Source organism: Hylobates moloch, unplaced genomic scaffold, assembly GCF_009828535.3.
Source record: "Hylobates moloch isolate HMO894 unplaced genomic scaffold, HMol_V3 SCAFFOLD_7, whole genome shotgun sequence".
Lineage (NCBI taxonomy): Eukaryota > Metazoa > Chordata > Mammalia > Primates > Hylobatidae > Hylobates > Hylobates moloch.
The window spans coordinates 15,723,549-15,745,798 of record NW_026652282.1 but is presented as its reverse complement, the minus strand read 5'-3'; the positions used below and the strand labels follow the sequence as shown (position 1 = coordinate 15,745,798).

Genomic DNA, 22,250 nt, shown 5'->3' with positions numbered 1-22,250 from the left:
AAATAAATAAATAAATAAATAAATAAATAAATAAATAAATAAATAAATAACTGCCAACCTTTCTTTACAGATTGCTGAAAGTAGTGGATGACATTGGCCTACAGCTGAACTTTTCAAACACGACCATAAGTCTAACCTCCCCTTCTTTGGCTCTGGCCGTGATCAGAGTGAATGCCAGTAGTTTCAACACAACCACCTTTGTGGCCCAAGACCCTGCAAATCTTCAGGTACATCGTAATTGATGGCAGAAAAAAACATTCTCTTGTGTGTGATTGTAGTCCCCGTTGTATTTCATGATTGAGGCAATTACTGCTTATAGTCAGGGGTGATATTCAAAATATTTGGCATCTAGAACAGTGAGGCACCATAGAATCAAGCCGGGCGCAGTGGCTCACACCTGTAATCCCAGCACTTTGGGAGGCCAAGGCAAGTGGATCACTGGAGGTCAGGAGTTCAAGACCAGCCTGGACAATATGGTGAAACCCCGTCTCTACTAAAAATACAAAAATTAGCTGGGCATGGTGGCATCCACTTGTAATCCCAACTACTTAGGAGGCTGAGGTAGGAGAATTGCTTGAACTTGGGAGGCAGAAGTTGCAGTGAGCCAAGATTGCACCACTGCACTCCAGCCTGAGCGACAGTAATATTCCATCTCAAAAAAAAAAAAAAGACGTTGGTCTTGGCTGGTGCAGGATGTCAGAGGTCCCTCTTACACCCTGCATTAACCCTTTAGCAGCTGAATTTTGGAACGTGGCATGGGTGGTATCCAGCAGATGGTTCTAGGGAGTTGGGAGAGTAGGCAGGGGTGTCAGCTACTTATCATCACATTTCAATATTATAACAAGTGTTAGAACTACACTGCTGTATATAGTGGTGCTGAGTATCATTCCTGTTTCTAGTGTTTTCTGTCCACCTATTTAGAGGGATTGGGGGCTACAAACACCCAAGGAAACCAAGTCTCGCTTTTTAATTTTCATAGTCTTCCCTTTACAAGTGTAGTGCACATGGTTCTATTAGGACTTGACTCTAACTGGTCACTAACTTGGTGTGTCTGCTGCTACAGTCTCCCTGGGGTCTGCAGTCATCTTGTACTTTTCAACTGTTTCTTTGCATCCTTAAAATGTTTCCTTTCCTTCTTGGAGGCCTCCTCTCCTTATTACACTTCCTTTCTCTTTTTTTTTTTTTTTTTTGTTGAGATGGAGTCTCGCTCTGTCACCCAGGGTTGAGTGCAGTGGTGCGATCTTGGCTCACTGCAGCCTCCGCCTCCCGGATTCAAGATACTCCCCTGCCTCAGCCTCCCAAGTAGCTAGGATTACAGGCGCCTGCCACCACATCCGGGTAATTTTTGTATTTTTAGTAGAGACAGAGTTTCGCCATGTTGGCCAGGCTGGTCTGAAACTCCTGACCTCAGGTGATCCACCTGACTTGGCCTCCCAAAGTGTTGGGATTACAGGCGTGAGCCACCGTGTCCGGCCTATACTTCCTTTCTTTAATTTAGTAGCAACCAGAGGAATAGAAGTAGAAGCTATTTGGCATAGAGATGCCGCAGGTCAGGTCCTCACAGAACCCTGCATTTTAATTATTAGGCTGGTGCAAAAGTAATTGTGGTTTTTATCTTTTAAAAAAAAAAAATGGCACATACTGCAATTACTTTTGCACCAACCTAATAGGTGTGTTTTCCATCTCATTATACTAGCTCCAGACATTTATTCTTATCTTCCACTTGATTTTCAGGTTTCTCTGGAAACCCAAGCTCCTGAGAACAGTATTGGCACAATTACTCTTCCTTCATCGCTGATGAATAATTTACCAGCTAATGACATGGAGCTAGCTTCCAGGGTTCAGTTCAATTTTTTTGAAACACCTGCTTTGTTTCAGGTAAAACTGCTGCTCACTGCTTTTGGCTTGGGTTTTATTTGGAGATAAGGGCATTTCATTTCTTTTAGTGCTCGAATATTCTTAAGGCTGCCATAAGTCAGATGAATTGCCGAAATGCTGCAGTTCATTTTTAAACGCAGCCTAATGATACTGGTGATGATAAATAAAAGTAACTGACAGTTACGTAGTATTTATATTTACCAATTGCCAAGCACTATCCTAAACAGTTACAAATGTTAACTCTAATCCTCTCAACAACCCTGAGAGGAAGGAACTATTATTATCCCATTTTACAGATGAAGCCATGGAGGCGCAGAGAGAGGTTAAGTTACTTGCTTGGGGACACACAGCTTAAATGGCTTAATGCTATGTTCCCTTTAAAGATTCACAAAATCCTGTTGTGTCAATCTGTGCAGTTTAGCTCAGTATTTAGAGCATTGTATCGTAGAACAAGCTCTGTTTCTCTAATTATGATCCCTTGGGAAAGTCACTTTCCTCCTTGTCCCTTGATTTCTGACCTATATTGTAAGATAAACAATGTGGACTGAATATTCCTTAGTGTTCCTTCTAGCTCTAAAACTCTGACAATATCTCATTTACCCTTGCCATCTTGGTGTGCCAGGATCCTTCCCTGGAGAACCTCTCTCTGATCAGCTACGTCATATCATCGAGTGTTGCAAACCTGACCGTCAGGAACTTGACAAGAAACGTGACAGTCACATTAAAGCACATCAATCTGAGCCAGGTGGGGAGAGGCCAATGCCATCTGTTCACTGACCAGGAACACCTTGTACAAACTATGCTTGTAAGGCATGGCCGGCAAAAGGCAGATCAGGCAGAAAGAACCTTCAGCTCAGTTGGAGTAGTTTGTAGGACTAGAATCACATCTCTCCATTGGATTTTAACACACTTAATAATTGACCAGGTCAGGTGCAGTGGTTCATGCTGTCATCCCAGCACTTTGAGAGGCCAAGGCGGGCAGATTGTCTGAGCTCAGGAGTTCGAGACCAGCCTGGGCAACATGGCAAAACCCCATCTTTGCAGAAGATACAAAAATTAGCTGGGCATGGTGGCAGGCGCCTGTAATTCCAGCTACTTGGAAGGCTGAGGTGGGAGGATCACAAGTCCGGGAGCTCAAGGCTGCAGTGAGCTGTGTTGGGGCCACTGCATTCCAGCTTGGGTGACAAAGTGAGACCCTGTCTCAAAAAAAAAAAAAAAATTGACCACCTAATTTCCAGGAAGAATTGGTGCAAAAGCAAGCTCTTAACAACTGTGAAATATCAGATATCAATGTGTGTGGATCTGTGGCTGCAGGTCTGATTCTCAGCTCAGTTCACACTAAGCATCATCTACGACCTCACTACTCACAGTGTGGTCCACAGACCCACAGCATCAGCATCACCTGGGAGTTTGCTAGAAATGCAGAGTCTCAGGCCCCAACCCAGACCCACTGAGTCAGAATGTGCATTTTCACAAGGCCCCAAAGTGATTCCTATGCACAATTGATGAGCTTAAGAAGTGCTGGTCTACTTAGGGCTTACTTGCTTCTAGGGACCATATAAAATAAGAACTCCCTAAAAATTAAGCCTAAGATTCTGAAATAAAAAAAAAAAACCACAGTTTTTTTTTCAAATACCTTTCAGTTTTGTTTTGTTTTGTTTTTAGTTCAATAAATTAATTATTTGTGATTTATCTTTCTACCACAGGATGAGTTAACAGTGAGATGTGTATTTTGGGACTTGGGCAGAAATGGTAAGTTCCAGTCATAACCTTTTCAAACCTTGAGTGGGTTAATTGGGGAGGGTGTGAAGTCACTGGTGCTGTGGCCTTGCTGATGGGACAGATGTTCTTCCCAATGCCAACAGGTGGCAGAGGAGGCTGGTCAGACGATGGCTGCTCTGTCAAAGACAGGAGATTGAATGAAACCATCTGTACCTGTAGCCATCTAACAAGCTTCGGCGTTCTACTGGTAATATGCCTGTGCCACGTGGCCTTAAATTCTGAGTCTGAGGGGTAGCTGGGCATCACACTACAATGTCTAATCTGATAGATGGATAACCTTGACAGATCAGCAGATATGATATTGTGGCTGATTTATACAGCAATGAGATTACTCTTTGCCGGGCATGGTGGCTCACGCCTGTAATCCCAGCACTTTGGGAGGCCAAGGTGGGTGGATCACTTGAGGTCAGGAGTTCGAGACCAGCCTGGCCAATATGGCGAAACCCCGTCTCTACTAAAAATACAAAATTAGCTGGGCGTGGTGGTGCGTACCTATAGTCCCAGCTACTCAGGAGGCTGAGGCAGGATAATCGCTTGATCCTGGGAGGCAGAGGTTGCAGTGAGCCGAAATCGCACCATTGTACTCCAGCCTGGGCAACAGAGAGAGACGCCATCTCAAAAAAAAAAAAAAAAAAAAAAAGAGAGAGAGATTCCTCTTCTAATAAGCAAATGCACCTGAAGGAAAATACCTGAACATGAAAGACAAGTATTTTTTCACATTCTCTTTTTACATTTAAATTTTTCTCTTTTAAATAATTAAGAGAACTAAGGAATTCAGATTAGGATGAGTAATAAAAATTGTTTAGTTTGCAATGCACTTTAAGATTTTTACAAAACACTTTGACATAAATGCTCTTATTTAATCATCCCAACAGTCCTGCAAGATAGGTAGAATGGGGAGTTGCTATTGTCATTTTATTAAAATCAGAATTAAGACTCACTTGTTAGATAATTGCCCACAGTCATAGAACTAAGAAATGTAAGAGGCAGGAGCTAAATCGCAGTCTTTAGGCTCCTAGTCCAGTTCCTTTCCATTGCACTATAATGCAGTGATCAAGTACGTGGTCTTTGGAGTGTGCCAGACCGGAATTTGAATCCTGGCTTCTCCACTTTTTATCTGTGTGTCCTTGAGCAACTTACTTAACCTCTCTGTGTCTCTGTTTCCTTATCTTCACCTGATAGTAATGATTGTGCCTACCTCATAGGTTTGTTGAATAGACTATGAATGGATCCCTAGAATACTTGATATATCATAAGTCTGGTATTTATTTAAAAATATTTGATTATTAAAAGCAATGTTTCATTTTCCAGGACCTATCTAGGACATCTGTGCTGCCTGCTCAAACGATGGCTCTGACGTTTATTACATATATTGGTTGTGGGCTTTCATCAATTTTTCTGTCAGTGACTCTTGTAACCTACATAGCTTTTGAGTGAGTATCCACAACTGGAAATTTGGATTTAGGACTCAGCACTCACCTCCATTGCCAACATTTATTAACTAAGCCCTTTCCTCGGCCTGCCTTACCCTGTACACCCAGCTAGTGGAGCACCTACGTATCAACTTTATGGGACTTTTTGGTTTATATGCTGTGTCCTCACACTAGTCTGTGGACTCCCTGAAGGCAGGGGTTGTGTCAGAATCATCTTTGTACCCCAGAATGACACCCAGTACCTGATAGACATAAAGTGTGAAATGAATGAGGGATGCAGGCCCCAAAACCCAGAGACTTACAATCCAAAATAGACCACAGCACCATGTACAGCATAAGAACTATGTTTAATAAATTACATTTCTAAATTGTACTGAGCAAACACAAAGGATTAAATACATTAACTGGTGTGGGGATGGAGAGAAATAAGGGTATAAAAGCTTTACTGAAAAAAATAGATATTCAGTGAGTCTAGCTCTGCAGCAAGAATGCCATTCTAAAAAACAGCCTTTCCTTCTTGGCACCAGACAGGTCCCTTTGGTTGCTTTTCGGGGGTAAGTCCAACCAATTCTAATGGAAAAGAAGGACATGGGCATTTTTATTGCATTAGCGAATTGAAACAATATGTAGGTTCTTGGATTTAGATTTTGGACACTGATCAGGACATGTAAAAATTTATTTTCAGTGCCAAAGTTAGGGTCTAGCTGTGACTATGGATCTTCTAGTGAGCCTTTGGAAATATGATTAGTGAGACTAAATAACCATAAGGCCAGCCATTACTCAGAATGATTTCATCGGATCTAATTTTGCATGCATAAACACGAACATGTCATCAATTAGCTGGCTTCTCCGATGCTATTACATTTAGCCATAGTTTAAACTCTTCTTTCCATGATCTCATTTTACCTAATAACATACAATAATATGGGAATCCTGGTTAAATTTTGAAGATCTGAATATAGCAGACCCTATAAGAAGCAGCACCAATGCTTCCAGAAGTAGTTTGGGAGAAATAGGGCGAGTGCTTAGTAGAGTCTACTACAAACTATTTAAAAGTATGGGTCAACAGTCAGCATGTAAAAGGTCCCACAGAAATACAGACACAAATTCTCCTTATGGTTATCACAGATGATTCTGTTTAGATTTTTCCTTTGTTGTTGTTGGTTTTAAGCTCCCCACCCCCGCCCCGTATACACACACACTCAAAGAGAAGAAATTTATGCATATAGACATTTACCAAAGAATAAAAATAAATTGCTTAAAACTCAAAGAGCCTGACAGATATGCTTACATAAGGGTTGGTGCTAGGTGTGGTAACTCATGCCTGTAATCCCAACACTTTGGGAGGCCAGGGCAGCAAGATCGCTTGAGCCCAGGAGTTTGAGACCAGCCTAGGCAACATGGCGAAACCCTCTCTCTACAAAAAAAATAAGAGTGTGTTGGCCGGGCGCAGTGGCTCACGCTTGTAATCCCAGCACTTTGGGAGGCCGAGACGGGCGGATCACGAGGTCAGGAGATCGAGACCACGGTGAAACCCCGTCTCTACTAAAAATACAAAAAAAAATTAGCCGGGCATGGTGGCGGGCGCCTGTAGTCCCAGCCACTCAGGAGGCTGAGGTGGGAAGATCGTTTGAGCTAGGGAGGCAGAGGTTGCAGTGACCTGAGATCATCCTGCTGCACTCTAGCGTGGGCGACAGAGCCAGACCTTATCTTAAACCAAAAAAAAAAGTTGGGGGGTTAGCAGAGTAGAATGCTAATTCTTGTTCTCATCCTTTCCTTTTAGAAAGATCCGGAGGGATTACCCTTCCAAAATCCTCATCCAGCTGTGTGCTGCTCTGCTTCTGCTGAACCTGGTCTTCCTCCTGGACTCATGGATTGCTCTGTATAAGATGCAAGGCCTCTGCATCTCAGTGGCTGTATTTCTTCATTATTTTCTCTTGGTCTCCTTCACATGGATGGGCCTAGAAGCATTCCATATGTACCTGGCCCTTGTCAAAGTATTTAATACTTACATCCGAAAATACATCCTTAAATTCTGCATTGTCGGTTGGGGTATGTATAAGCTTGCCTGCATGTTGCCTGGACTTTCTCTGCTTTTTCTCTAGTGTTTTGATTTTTGAGCAGGTGGAAACGATGAAGCAGATCACATTCAGCAAGTTTCTAAAACAGCTTTATACTCTTATATGTGCACTGCCCGAAGAGCAACTTTGTCAAGTCTCCTTCTAGGACACCTGTATATTTCCTCTGGATTTGTTATGAATATGAAATTCCTCAAGGTTGAACCATGAATCCTCTTTGTATCTCCAGGAACTAGAATTTGGGGCTGGCACAGAAGGTGCCAGAAGGTGCTCAATATATTGAAAACATTAGCTTGGTGGTAAAGAGCCCAAACTCTCAGTCCCTGAGCTCCCAGCCAGCCTCATTCTACTTTGTACCTCCCAGATATCAGACATGTATGACAGTATGCTCAGAAGGGCAGAGTGAGAGAATGTACATATAAAACCCATTGTAACTTCATTGCCACGTGGGCATGACATTTCAGATTGTGCAGCCTATTGTTGGCAGGTCACAAGGCCTTAGACTCCCCAAATATCTTGAAGATTTCTTCATTCAATTTCCCACCCAATGCAGGAGCCTCTTTAACCCTCAAATCCACCTGACTTATCCTTGACTAAAGATAATCTAACTTCTGCTTGAATACTGCTATTACTGGGGAGTTCATTACCTTACAAGGCAGCCAATAACCATTTTATAAAGCTCTACAGTTCTGATTTTCCATTAAGTTCAGTCGGCTCCCTGGTGGCACTTACCAGTGGTTTTGCTCTCTCAGGCAGAAAACAGTAAGTTGATACCTCTTCTGCCAGAGAGTCCTTTAGATAATCTACAAGTAATATATAACAGTATGTATAATCCCCTATTTTTCACACAAGTGACCCCATGCAAGATAAGCCAGTGAGGTGAGCCAGGCAGTCATTCCAAATGTAGGTGAAGAAACTGGCTCCAAGTAATAATGTGATTCCCTCCAATTCACAAAGCTAGAAAACAGCAAGCCTGGCTCTCCGTCTCCTTATATGCAGCCTTCTGCCATCCCCCTCACCAGACTCCCTCTATTTTCAGGCTAGATATTCCTACACATCAAGATTGCAAGCACACCGCCGCCCTTGCCACCCTGCCTTACATCTTATGTCACTATGTCTTTGTGAAGAACAACAGAACAATACCCTTTCCCTGCTTGTCTCAGAAACATAAGTCACCGCTCCAGATACTGGGCATGGATTCTGTCTTCTTTAGAGAAGGCTGAAAGTCAGATTCCTTTGTTAAGTATGAGGCCCCCACCCCCACTATTTTATTTTTAACAAAGTGTCTCACTTAGAAAATTATCATATGTCAGGGTCACCAGAAGGTACAAGCTCAAAGGCATTAAATGAACTATTAGATTTGATTTTACCAGGCACTGCAACTGGTCTGTGACAAGGAATTGTTTGTTCTTTACCAGAGCCTTGAGATAGGATGTCTGCTGGTCGGTGTGCAGAGTGTGGGGCGGTGGCATGGGGCTGGTGGGTGATGGTGTGCAGTGGTGAATAGGATTCTTTCCCCACCGAAAGCCATTTTAAACTTGGGGGACCCTTCTCATGGTACCTTCTCTGAAGGGAAGTGTCCATGGGTTCTTGACAGAGCCAGCATAGTAGCAGTCACCACCCCCTGGATCAGCCAGGACAGAACCCTCCATCCTTCACTGGGTCCATAGTCTTCAAATTGAGGACTTTTGGTTTCATAATGAAAGATTTGCCAGGAGTTGCTGACTCTTAAGTGTACATTCCAGACATGTATAAGTTAAAGGCACAATGCTGGGTGCAGTGGCTCATGCCTGTAATCCCAGCACTTTGGGAGGCCGAGGTGGGCAGATCACCTGAGGTCAGGAGTTCGAGACCAGCCTAGCCAACAGGGTGAAACCCCATCTCTACTAAAAATACAAAAATTAGCCAGGTGTGGTGGTGTACACCTGTAATCCCAGCTACTTGGGAGGCTGAGGCACAAGAATCGCTTGAACCCAGGAGGCGGAGGCGGAGGTTGCAGTGAGCCGAGATTGTGCCACTGCACTCTAGCCTGGGTGGCAGAGGGGGTTGGGGGTCGGGGGGAGTTAAAGGCAACACTGGCAGCTGTAACAGATTAACCTTGAAATCTCAGTAGAAGATCATTTCTCACTCACCTACAGTTTAGTTAGCAGGGGCAGAGGAATCCCTGGTCTTGCAGTTATTCAGGGATCCAAGCTATTGAAGACTGCCTCAAGGTTGCCCTAAGTTTGCAGGCAAAAAGAAAGTAGAGGATCTCACAGGAGGTTTCTATGGGGCAGGCCTGGAAGTGGAGCAAATCACTTGCGCCCGTATCCCATGGGCCCAAAGTGAGCCATGTGGCCACACACACCCAGCTGCCTGGGAGGCTGGGAGCATCCAGTCATGTGCCAAAGAGGAAAAGAAACCAGCCTGGTGAACAGCTAGCCAGTCTCTGCTACAAGATGTAAATAGGATGTGATCTCTAGTCTTGTCACCCACTTTGGTTATTAGAACTAGGTGTGACCAGCCGGGCGCGGTGGCTCACGCCTGTAATCCCAGCACTTTGGGAGACAAAGGCGGGCAGATCACGAGGTCAGGAGATCGAGACCATCCTGGCTAACATGGTGAAACCCCGTCTCTATGAAAAATACAAAACAAAAATTAGCCAGGCATGGTGGCACGCTCCTGTAATCCCAGCTACTAGGGAGGCAGAGGCAGGAGAATCGCTTGAACCCAGGAGGCAGAGGTTGCAGTGAGCCGAGATCGCACCACTGCACTCCAGCCTGGGTGACAGAGCGAGAATCCGTCTCAAAAAAAAAAAAAAAAAGAATTAGGTGTAACCAATGTTTCCCATCTTCCAGGGGTACCAGCTGTGGTTGTGGCCATCATCCTGACTATATCGCCAGATAACTATGGGCTCGGATCCTATGGGAAATTCCCCAATGGTTCACCGGATGACTTGTGAGTACAAAGGCCCCTAAGGGAATGCTAAGTGAACTGGAAAACGGAATGCTCCTAGAAAACAGAGGATCTAATCAGCATATTGACTCCTGCTGTCATCCTAATAAAACCCAGCAATATTTCACAGCAGCCTTCACAGTCATATGTAATGAGAGAAGCTAGCTGGAAATGCCATGCTACTCTTCAAGTGATGAATTAGGAGCTATTCTGAAAAGAAAAATGAATTAGGAGGAACTGTTTTGAAAATATTTTCATTAGCCTCTGATAAAATGACATTCCAGTTATTTTAATAAAGACTCATAGAACAGAGTTGCTAGGATTTACAGGGGCAAAATCCTGAATGTTTAAAAAAAGGTCTATTTTTAAAATACTTTAAATCACCAAGTGTCCTCAAATAAACTCTTAGATTCTTTTCCCTAGAGCTATAAATGGTTGTAGAGAATAGCAGTTTTATCATTTTTTTTCTCTTGTACTGGTAGAAAATGTTTCAGTAAAATGTTAGAGATTCATTGTATCATTTTGAACTCTAGTTCATTACTATAATATGTTTTCCCGTTTCCCCCCCTCCACCAACTCCAGCTGCTGGATCAACAACAATGCAGTATTCTACATTACGGTGGTGGGATATTTCTGTGTGATATTTTTGCTGAACGTCAGCATGTTCATTGTGGTCCTGGTTCAGCTCTGTCGAATTAAAAAGAAGAAGCAACTGGGAGCCCAGCGAAAAACCAGTATTCAAGACCTCAGGAGTATCGCTGGCCTTACATTTTTACTGGGAATAACTTGGGGCTTTGCCTTCTTTGCCTGGGGACCAGTTAACGTGACCTTCATGTATCTGTTTGCCATCTTTAATACCTTACAAGGTAAGCTTTATAGCATCAAATACAAACTGAATGATCCCAGTTGAATATAAAACTGTAGCTACTAAAAGAGTACAGGCATGCCTCAGAGATGTTGGGGGTTTGGTTCTAGACCACTACAATAAAGCAAATATTGCAATAAAGTGAGTCACACAAATTGTTTAGTTTCCCAGTGCACATAAAAGTTGTGTTTACACTAGACTATAGTCTATTAAGTATGCAATTGCATGATGTCTAAACAAATGTACATACTTTAACTTAAAAATATTTTATTGCTAAAAACTGCTGATACAGAGACACAAGGTGAGTACATGCTGTTGGAAAAATGGCCTTGAGAGACTTGCTGGACGCAGGGCTGCCACAACCTTCAATTTGTAAAAAAAAAAAAAAAAAAAGTACTATCTGTGAAACCCCATGAGGTATGCCTGTATATGCAAAGTAGCTTATTTAGTGGCTTATGATATTTTCATTGAAAAACATATTTATCCTTGAGAGGGAGTGCTTTGAGATCCTTGGAGGAAAGGTGCTTACTAAATTCAGGAAATGGTGTTTTTTTATCCTTATTCATCGTTATCTCCTTGGAGAGACCATATTGAGGGGAACCTGCCAGGAACACTTTGAAAAAGTCAATTATTCTTCCTTCACTTGGTTTCTTTTTTAAAAAAACTTCTGTATTCAAATAGAACATGCAGACAGTAAGCACACATACCATGACTGTGCCTGTGGGGGCTCACCACTCTCACCTCCTAGGTCAGCGATTTGGAGACAATGAGAAATGGGAAGGCAACAGACAGACCCAAGTGGCAGCAGTCTTACTTGAAGGCCAATCCCAAGAAGTTGCTGCCCTGGGACACTCAGCGGGAAAGAGAGCAGGCTCTGTGTGTCACCATCTGCTTTAGGTTTCCCATTGGTTAATGAAGCCCATTCATCTTGGAACCCTGATAGTTGTACTCTTTAGAAAAGAAAATGACTAATTCTTTTAGAGCAGTGTTATGAAAAACGTGTCTGCTGTTAATTTTTAATGGAAGTGCTTTGACATTAAAAGCCCAGCAGGCTATTAGGTTTACATTACAATAACAATAATTCACTGTCCCTTAGTTTCCTTTTATTCTGAATCCTCTTTTGGGGATGCCTTTTAATTGCCTTCTCATTGGCTTTTGTTCATCTTTCCTGTTGCTTTTGCTCCCATATTGTCCTTCTCTAGTTCTATCAGGCAATAGATCATCTTGTTGGTTTTCAGAGAAATCCCAACCTGAGGTTAAATTCAAATGCCGAATTTGGTTGTTGGTTCTTATTTTAATTTGGGGGAAGCCAGCAGAGATGCTTGTTTGGTTATATATGGTTATTAATTTTTACTTATAATATAGCAGTTCCTCAATTGGTATATCCAGGTGTTACACCACATGGTATTACATACAAAACCAAAAACATAAGCAAATTCTTTTTAAGGGTCTTAAGAAAAGTTTTATTTGCCAACCATGGCATACTGAAAGTAATAGATACTTTAAAAGAAAAGAATATATATATGCCCACATTACACTAATCATTGACATGAAAGCAAGGTACCCACCCTCACATGTTTAATGTGGAAACTGAATCTGCCTTTTTCTTCATTTCCCCAGATTATCTTCTCATTAGAATATGAATGGATAAAAGGAATGAATGTATTGTTTCATCTATACAAGGAAACTAACCCTAATGCACAGGGCTTTTGGGGTGGTTGAATATATATATATATAGGTTCTGATTATACATGCTGTTTCTCTCCTAATGCAACCAATGGTCGACTCCCAGGGTGGCAAATGAATGAAGCTGTGTAATATTCAGACATGGGTCTTGACGGTGGGCACATATACCCTACTAAAAGCAAAACTGTGTCGTTTGTTTGTTTTTTGAGATGGAGTCTCACTCTGTCACCCAGGCTGGAGTGCAGTGGCGCGATCTCGGCTCACTGCAACCTCCGCCTCCCTGGTTCAGGTGATCTTCCCACCTCACCCTCCCAAAGTGCTGAGATTACAGGTGTGAGCCACCACCATGCCTGGCCCCTGGTATTTTAAAATGAAGGTTTTTAAAGTGAATAGATTGGGGGTTTCTAAGTAAAAGCAGAGAACCCAGAATTCATCCATTCACTCAGCAAATATTTATTGGCAAAAGCCTTGGGGAGTGGCAGCCATGGGGCTGGCTGGGGAGCCCTGGCCTGCCGTGACTGGGCACCTGAGTGGGTGAGAGGTGGAGTCCCAGGGCCCCTTCAGGTCTTCAGCTTGCTCTCCATGCCAGCACCTGGGGCAGGTCAGGAGGAGGCAGGCAGGTAGGTGAGTGCATCGCTGTACTGCCTGGGTTTGAGGGGGAGAGAGAGATCCGAGCAAAGGACATGGCAGTGGGCTGGAGAGGAGGAGAGCGGGAAGGGAAAGATGTGTGGAGGAGATGGCATTTGACAGAGCTTGGAAACTGATTCTAAATAGGGAGGGAGGGAGAGGCAGGAGCCTAAGTCCAAGCTGAGATCCTGGGTGGATGGCTTGTAATTCCAAGATACGGAAGGCGGAGGACAGGATGTGGGAGGAGACAGTGAATTTAATTGTGGAAATGCAAAGTTATGATTCCTTTTATCATATAAATATTCTTAATCTTACAAAGATTTTCTAAAGGCATTCCCCGAAGCCTTTTGACAGCAAGCTTTCCTAGGACTCTGGACTTTTTATTCAATTTGCAAAATTTCATGTTGCCCACAGCTGCCAAAATAATTATTAATATCTTTTGTGCAAAGTGAGCTTATGACATTCAGCTATTAGCTTGGAATTCATTGTGGGGTTTTTTTCCCTCCTTAGGATTTTTCATATTCATCTTTTACTGTGTGGCCAAAGAAAATGTCAGGAAGCAATGGAGGCGGTATCTTTGTTGTGGAAAGTTACGGCTGGCTGAAAATTCTGGTAAAGATTTACCTCACTTTTTCTCTTCCTCTTAAATCTCAAGGAAAAGATTGTATAAATTAAGATCCAAAGCAAATCCAATCTAGAAATCAGTGAATTCCAGCAAATCTGGAATTTGCTCAACAGAAAATATTGGTCATGAACATTAGGGAGAAAAAAAAATCTAGTGAATTAAAAAATAATTATTCATACCTGGGAATCTTTTGAGCAATAAAATTAATGGGCTGGCTGCCTCTTCAATGAAGCAACAGTAAAATTTTTAGAATTGATTTTCTATTGAGATTATGCTTTTCATTTCCCAAAGTAATTTTTAATATTTACCTTGGTAATTTTTAAAATCTCAACTCAATCCTTTCTCCACAGGTCCTGGTTGTCAGTTGCTTTATTTGTTAGTAAGCCAGACTTTGTGTATAAGCTTTAGCATACATTTGGTTGTAACATAGATTTGTTTATTTTGAAGTGATTTTCACATAAACCCGGTTGGGTAGTAGAGCAAATAGCTCATTTTTTTTTTTAAGAAAATGAGAAAAATGAAGTACTGTTTGAAAAGCTACATTCCTTTTGCATGAATACCACCTTTGCAGTATCTGGGGGACACGGGAGTCTGTATTCAGAAAATGGCAGTACACATAGTTCAATCATTTTCAATGATTGAAGAACAATTAGTCATTACAACACAGACTATTTGTGTTCTTGTTAAGACAGTGTGAGGCTCTGAATCACTACCTAATTCTATGGATATTTATAGACATAATCAAATTAGCTTGGCCTTTAGTTCTAGGAGAATATAGGTTACTTTTAACCACACAGTCATTTGAAGGACAAATGTAAATAATACAAATGAAAATACATGTTATCACACCAACTGGTGGAAGGTGACTTCTCCATAAGACCCTGAAGTGAGGAATCAGTTGCTTAGGACGTGTTACACTGTGATCTGTCTCTTGCGTTTGAGCTTCAACATACTGCCCTGTTTTTCTGTAATGCTTATTCTGCTGTAGACTGGAGTAAAACTGCTACTAATGGTTTAAAGAAGCAGACTGTAAACCAAGGAGTGTCCAGCTCTTCAAATTCCTTACAGTCAAACAGTAACTCCACTAACTCCACCACACTGCTAGTGAATAATGATTGCTCAGTACACGCAAGCGGGAATGGTATGTATGTCTCAATATAGTATTTCTCAGGCTAGTGTTTATTTTTTTAAATAGTTTTATCCTTTATTGGCATTTTGGCTAAGCAAAGTGAGTAACTATTAATACATATATGACTAGTGGATCAAAATGTGGTTCCCTTACAAAAGAGAAAGTTTACTAATCCAAATTGATTTATTATAGAGCAAATACTGGAACAACGATCTTTTTTAAGATTTGGTTTTTCATAGTGGGAATGATGATGACCTAAAAATTTTAACATTTTAAATCCTCACTTAACTATTGTCCACTTCAGTATTGTGCTATTTCTGTGAGAGCAGTACCTAAAATAGCTGATAAGACTATAGCAATTTTTATTACATCTATCATAATATACATGTTCAACATTTTTTTTTTTTGAGATGGAGTCTCACTCTTGTTGCCCAGGCTGGAGTGCAATGGTGCAATCTCAGCTCACTGCAACCTCCACCTCCTGGGTTCCAGCAATTCTGCCTCAGCCTCCCGAGTAGCTGGAATTACAGGCGACCTACAGGTGACCGCCACCATGCCCAGCTAATTTTTGTATTTTCAGTAGAGACAGCTTCCACCATGTTGGCTAGGCTAGTCTCGAACTCCTGACCACAAGCGATTTGCCCACCTCGGCCTCCCAAAGTGCTGGGATTAAAGGTATGAGCCACCGCGCCCAGCCAACACTTTTAAACCTTCCTATTTTTTGCTTTTCATGTTTGTTAATTCTTTCCCACAATGTGGCTGTCTTGTGACAGCACCCAAATCCCCATGAATATGTCAAATACTGGAAGATGACTTGTGACCAGTATTGGTGACCATATATGTGACCAATATCTGAAAAGATTATTGCTGCCATGCCTCCTTTACTCATTAATTCTGACATTTCTAGCTAAAACTTCTGTTACATTTTCTTTCTTTCATAAGACCAGGCTGTTCATTACTCATAAAAGCTTACCTCATCTATTTTTACCTTCTCTTGCTTCTTAATATATCTTTTGCGTTCTTATAAAAACATAAGCTCTGCTGGTATAGTTTCTCCTTCCATGGAGAATTTGCCTGTATTCATTGTTTTAGGATGTTAGTTCTTTTCATGACTAATTCAAATAAATTTGTGAGAAGGTTCACACATCTACCAGTTTTCCAATTTCCTGAAGATGGGCGGTCTTGCTGGTGTGTCTAGACTTTTTTTTTTTCAAGACAAGGTCTCCTATTGCCCAGGCTGGAGTTCAGTGGTATGATCACGGTTCACTGCAGCCTCGACCTCCGAGGCTCAAGTGATCCTCCCACCTCAGCCACCTGAGTAGCTGGGACTATAGGAGCATGCCACCATGCCTGGCTAATTTTTCCTTTTTTTTTTTAAGATGCAGTCTTGCTGTGTTGTCCAGGTTGGTCTCAAACTCCTGGGCTCAAGTGATCCTCCCGCCTCAGCCTCCCAAAGTGCTGGGATTACAGGTGTGAGCCACTGTGCCCGGCCCATCTAGGCTTTTAAAATACCATAGGATGCCTCAAAATCAAGGTTTCTCAACTTCAAGCACAATTGACATTTTGGGGCTGGATAATTCTTTTTTGTGGAATTGCAGGACATTTAGCAGGATCCCTAGACTCTATCAACTAGAGCCAGTAGCACCCTACCCCCAGTTATGACAACCCAAAATGTCCCCAGACACTGCCAACTGTCCCAGGGGAGCGGGGAGAAGAAGGGAGCAAGATTGCCCCTAGTTGAGAATCACTGCTGTAAAAGATGAGAAATAACTGCTGTATAGCCTTAGCTCTTTACTGTCGATACCAGAAAGCAAGCTCTGGGCTCTACACCAAATAGCTCTATCAGGAATGATTCAATGTAGGTAAACAGAGGCGAGGCAGTGGGGAGCACAGCTGGTTAGTACATTAGTGTGAGAAAGCAAATTGAAAGGAGAGGCATCAAAGGAGCAAGCTGGGTCATCTGGGGCTCTGAATCCATAAACCAGATTTGTCCACATTCTCGAAAGAGCTCAGAGATGAAGCCTCACCTGCCTAGCTCTATCAACATGTTGTCATCCTTTGGGAAATCAGATTTCATGGAAACACCACATTTTACCACAGTTGTTTAACACAGCTGATTTGACACAGCTACTTTTGATGCTTGACAGTGAGGGTGGGGGTACATTTAAGGTTGCCAAAATGCCTCGGTGTTTAATATCACATAATATGCATGTCAGATAAACATTCCTGACTCCTCAGTCCTCGCCCCAGTATCTGGGATAGATGAGGAATGGAATTGGCAATTTCAAAAAAGAAAGCTAGGGCTGGGCGCAGTGGCTCACGCCTGTAATCCCAGCACTTTGGGAGGCTAAGGTGGGAGGATCACCTGAGGTCAGGAGTTCAAGACCAGCCTGGCCAACATGGAAAAACTCCGTCTCTAATAAAAAAAATATGAAAATCAACCAGACGTGGTGGCACACACCTGTAGTCCCAGCTACTCAGGAGGCTGAGGCAGGAGAATCGCTTGAACCCAGGAGGCAGAAGTTGCAGTGAGCCGAGATCGCACCACTGCACTCCAGCATGGGCGACAGAACGAGACTCTATCTCAAAAAAAAAAAAAAAAAGCTAGAAGTTTAATGATTTGTTTATTATGCCAGGCCAAATTGTTCTTGCACCAAAATGTCCTCAAGCCGAAATGCCTAAATCCAAACAGCTGCCTCAGACAGTCACACGCCCTATTTGATCTGTGTCACAGATGGAGCTGTGTTAACCATATTCATCACCTAGTTTGCATGAATATTACACAGTTCAGTTCTGAGCTGCCTTAGAGGGTGGGGTACCAGCAGCCATCTCATTTGGTACCCAGGACCACAAGGATCACAGTTTGGAAGCAACATCACATGTCAACTCCATTTCTTCTGAGCTGTGTGACCTTGGAGAGAGCACTTAATTTCTGAAGCCTTCATGGGGATAACAGTAGTACCCACCCTGCAGGGCTCTAAATGAGATAATAAAGTGTCCCAGTACTGTTATGATCATTGTTATCATAATCATGTCATGAACTAACAAATGGGCCTATTATTCAGCTTTCTATATAGTCTCCCAATGGTCTAATGATCAGAAGGATGGTGCCAAGTAACTAGAAGAGGCCAGCACCTGTGCTTCCCTATAACTCAGGGCCTGCTTGGGGTGGGGAAGGCCCATGTCCAAGCCAACAGTTACCCTTGAGTGCCCAGCTGCTCCCTGGCCTGGACTCTGAAGTTGGAATTGGTAGTTTCCTCTTGGGAATTGGTCCTGTCCTGATTTAGTCAGAGGAGCTGGTTTAGTCTACAAGAGAGATGATTTCTTCTTGCCATGACTGTTGTAGCTGGTTGCTCTGGTTTCTCTGGTACGAAGTTTCATTTTATAGGAACCTAGGGAACCAAGAACTTCCTAAGGGTACATATGGGGATCTCTGTTAACATTAACCTTTTGGGAGACCAAAGTATTACCTTAGCTTATATTATACATATGCTGCTACTTGAAGTCAAAATATATCCAACCAGAGTTAGGAAGTGGGTCTTTTATTAATATATTACCTTGCTTCAGATTTTGACTGTTTCATTAAAAGCCAAACAAAAAAAAACTGCCATAGAGAACTGGTTTCTGAAGCAATCTCCAGTTTGGTATGCTTACTCTGAGTGGCCTTAGGGAAGTAATGAAAAATAAATAAAATATGAACATATATCACAAATGTTTTTAAAAACATATTTTACAAATACATCTTTAAGAATAAAGTGATGCCTAAGTTTGTTTGCTTTTTAATGCTTTCTGTGGATACTTCATGCCACCCGCTTTGTGTTTCCTTATACAGGAAATGCTTCTACAGAGAGGAATGGGGTCTCTTTTAGTGTTCAGAATGGAGATGTGTGCCTTCACGATTTCACTGGAAAACAGCACATGTTTAACGAGAAGGAAGATTCCTGCAATGGGAAAGGCCGTATGGCTCTCAGAAGGACTTCAAAGCGGGGAAGCTTACACTTTATTGAGCAAATGTGATTCCTTTCTTCTAAAATTAAAGCATGATGCTTGACAGTGTGAAATGTCCAATTTTACCTTTTACACAATGTGAGATGTATGGAAATCAACTCATTTTATTCTTGGCAACATCTGGATAAGCATAAGCTAATTAAGGGCGATGATTATTATTACAAGAAGAAACCAAGACATTACACCATGGTTTTTAGACATTTCTGATTTGGTTTCTTATCTTTCATTTTATAAGAAGGTTGGTTTTAAACAATACACTAAGAATGACTCCTATAAAGAAAACAAAAAAAGGTAGTGAACTTTCAGCTACCTTTTAAAGAGGCTAAGTTATCTTTGATAACATCATGTAAAGCAACTGTTGACTTCAGCCTGTTGGTGAGTTTAGTTGTGCATGCCTTTGTTGTATATAAGCTAAATTCTAGTGACCCATGTGTCAAAAATCTTACTTCTACATTTTTTTGTATTTATTTTCTACTGTGTAAATGTATTCCTTTGTAGAATCATGGTTGTTTTGTCTCACGTGATAATTCAGAAAATCCTTGCTCATTCCGCGAATTCTAAAGCTCCTTTTGGAGATGATATAGGATGTGAAATACAGAAACCTCAGTGAAATCAAGAAATAATGATCCCAGCCAGACTGGGAAAATATAAGCAGACAGTGCCACAGTTAGCTCATACAGTGCCTTTGAGCAAGTTAGGAAAAGATGCCCCCACTGGGCAGACACAGCCCTATGGGCTCATGGTTTGACAGAGTGGAAAGACCATATTGTAGCCCCACTCACACTCTTGGGTGCACGACCTGTACAGCCAAACACAGCATCCAATACGAATACCCATCCCCTGACCGCATCCCAGTGGTCAGATTATAGAATCTGCACCAAGATGTTTAGCTTTATACCTTGGCCACAGAGAGGGATGAACTGGCATCCAGACCATGTGTCAGGAAAATTGTGATGATGTACGTAGATGAGGTACATACACTCCCACTTCTCAAATCCCCAGAGCCTTTAGGAACAGGAGAGTAGACTAGGATTCCTTCTCTTAAAAAGGTACATATATATGGAAAAAAATCATATTGCTGTTCTTTAAAAGGCAACTGCATGGTACATTGTTGATTGTTATGACTGGTACACTCTGGCCCAGCCAGAGCTATAATTGTTTTTTAAATGTGTCTTGAAGAATGCATAGTGACAAGCGGAGTAGCTACTGGGAACAGGGAACTGTCTTGCACTGCTATTGTTGCTACATGTATCGAGCCTTGATTGCTCCTAGTTATATACAGGGTCTATCTTGCTTCCCACCTACATCTGCTTGAGCAGTGCCTCAAGTATGTCCTTATTAGGAACATTTCAAACCCCTTTTAGTTAAGTCTTTCACTAAGGTTCTCTTGCATATATTTCAAGTGAATGTTGGATCTCAGACTAACCATAGTAATAATACACATTTCTGTGAGTGCTGACTTGTCTTTGCAATATTTCTTCTCTGATTTATTTGTCTTGTATTTATATGTTAAAATCAAAAATGTTAAAAGTCAATGAAATAAATTTGCAGTTAAGATCTTTAAGTTTGGTAATTTTCACAAAGAAAAAACATCTGCAGTCTCTTTCCCTGGTGGCCTGGCATGGAAGTGGTAGGACATGCTGATTAAGACAAACACAATTGGCTGGGCATGGTGGCTCACACCTGTAATCCCAGCACTTTGGGAGGCTGAGGCAGGTGGATTGCTTGAGTGCAGGAGTTCAAGACCAGCCTGGGCAGCACAGGGAGACCCCTGTCTCTACAAAAAATTAAAAATGAGTTAGGCATAGTGTTGTGTGCCTGTACTCCTAGCTACTCAGGAGGCCGAAGATGGAGGATTGCTTGAGCCTGGAAGTTTGGGGCTGCAGTGAACCACGATTGTGCCATTGCACTCCAGCTTAGGTGACAGAGCGAGACACTATCTCTTAAGAAGACAAACATAACAGTAACATCTTTTGGAAAACAGCAGGTACCCTGTGACTATGAAATTAGAGCAAGGGTTGTTCTGCCTCATGAGATCAGTTTCTGAGGTCTCCTTTCCCATTACTCTTTCAAGATGATCTCTTCAACACATTGCCTTTGGCCTGTAGGCAATGTACAAGACCCAATTCAGATCTCATCCAAGTATCCGCTTCCTCAGTGTCAAACAGGTAGGACTACTGAAAAGTGAGAACAGGATTTGGGATTTCTGCATTGCTGGTTAGCATGTGGGATCCCCAAACATGGGAAGCTGTCCTCACCCTCGCAAGAGCTCTCTGAGCAATCTCTTCTTCCAAGGTCCTCAGCTCCCACAAAGATGCCGAGTACTAAATTCATAAGGAAGATGTGAGATCCTCTAGATTGGGGGAGGGGTGAGACCTCAGAAATCAACCCCCCAAAACAGATTATATAACCAAAATATACATAAAAGGATGCACAATGTCCAGTATCCTTTAGGTCCCACCCCCTTATTTTTCCTACTGTGTCTGTGCTGTGGTCCTTAAGCTGAATTCTCTCATCTATTTTTCTTACTTTAGACATACAGCAGGACAGAGTGTGTTTCTGAGAAGCATCCTCCTTTGGGTTTAAGATTGATCCCACGATCTGAAACTCTATTGTAAGGAAACAGAGGTGGTGCCAATATTAGGAGGCAAGGAGTGTCAGGGCAGAGGCCAGTATTTAAAGAAGTATTTCCTCAAAATATTGGAGTACTTTTTTTGTTTTTTGTTTTTCTCAAAACACACTGCAGTCATTAACCCCACAAAGGAAGTCTGCTGACGTCAGTGAGCAGCATCATGATCGTTCTTACTGAAAATGGTGAAGCAAGCCAGGCAAGCACCTGTAGTCCCAGCTACTTGGGAGGCTGAGGCAGGAGGATCGCTTGAGCCAGGGAATTTGAGTCCATCCTGGGCAACATAGAAAGACCTCGTGTCTTTAAAACAAACAAACAAAAAACGGTGAAACAGCTTCACTTGGGATACTGGGTATGTCTAACCAGGTCAGCTAGGAGTCGGTTGGTTTGTCGAAGGCCGTTTAGACAAAGATCTAATTTACTGCATAACCAATTCACAGAGTGGACTTGTTTGGTGTCATTTTGTCTCCATAAGAGCATTTTAAGGACTAGTTTGTCTCTGTCTCTGCTCCTTGCTGTTCTAGTTGGAGTCCGAAGGAAAGGAAAAAGGAAAGACTGGGTAGGCATAAGAACATA

The 22,250-nt window shown here is 42.2% G+C and overlaps 1 protein-coding gene across 6 annotated transcripts in view; it reads left to right on the top strand.

The window, feature by feature from the left end:
- Positions 1-20,609, top strand: part of ADGRG2 (adhesion G protein-coupled receptor G2) — an 81,711-nt gene extending 61,102 nt beyond the window's left edge. For 3 of the 6 annotated variants that reach the window (XM_032756650.2, XM_032756649.1, XM_032756648.1), the window contains 12 exons: positions 71-227; positions 1,735-1,878; positions 2,501-2,623; positions 3,585-3,630; positions 3,744-3,847; positions 4,972-5,093; positions 6,877-7,145; positions 10,009-10,108; positions 10,688-10,971; positions 13,794-13,895; positions 14,897-15,049; positions 18,870-20,609. In XM_032756650.2, coding sequence (XP_032612541.1) covers positions 71-227; positions 1,735-1,878; positions 2,501-2,623; positions 3,585-3,630; positions 3,744-3,847; positions 4,972-5,093; positions 6,877-7,145; positions 10,009-10,108; positions 10,688-10,971; positions 13,794-13,895; positions 14,897-15,049; positions 18,870-19,054 — 1,789 coding nt within the window. In that variant the 3' untranslated portion in view covers positions 19,055-20,609. The remainder of the gene's footprint in view (positions 1-70; positions 228-1,734; positions 1,879-2,500; positions 2,624-3,584; positions 3,631-3,743; positions 3,848-4,971; positions 5,094-6,876; positions 7,146-10,008; positions 10,109-10,687; positions 10,972-13,793; positions 13,896-14,896; positions 15,050-18,869) is intronic. The other 3 variants (XM_032756651.2, XM_058441374.1, XM_058441375.1) reach the window with 3 other exon arrangements.
- Positions 20,610-22,250: the final 1,641 nt, after the last annotated feature.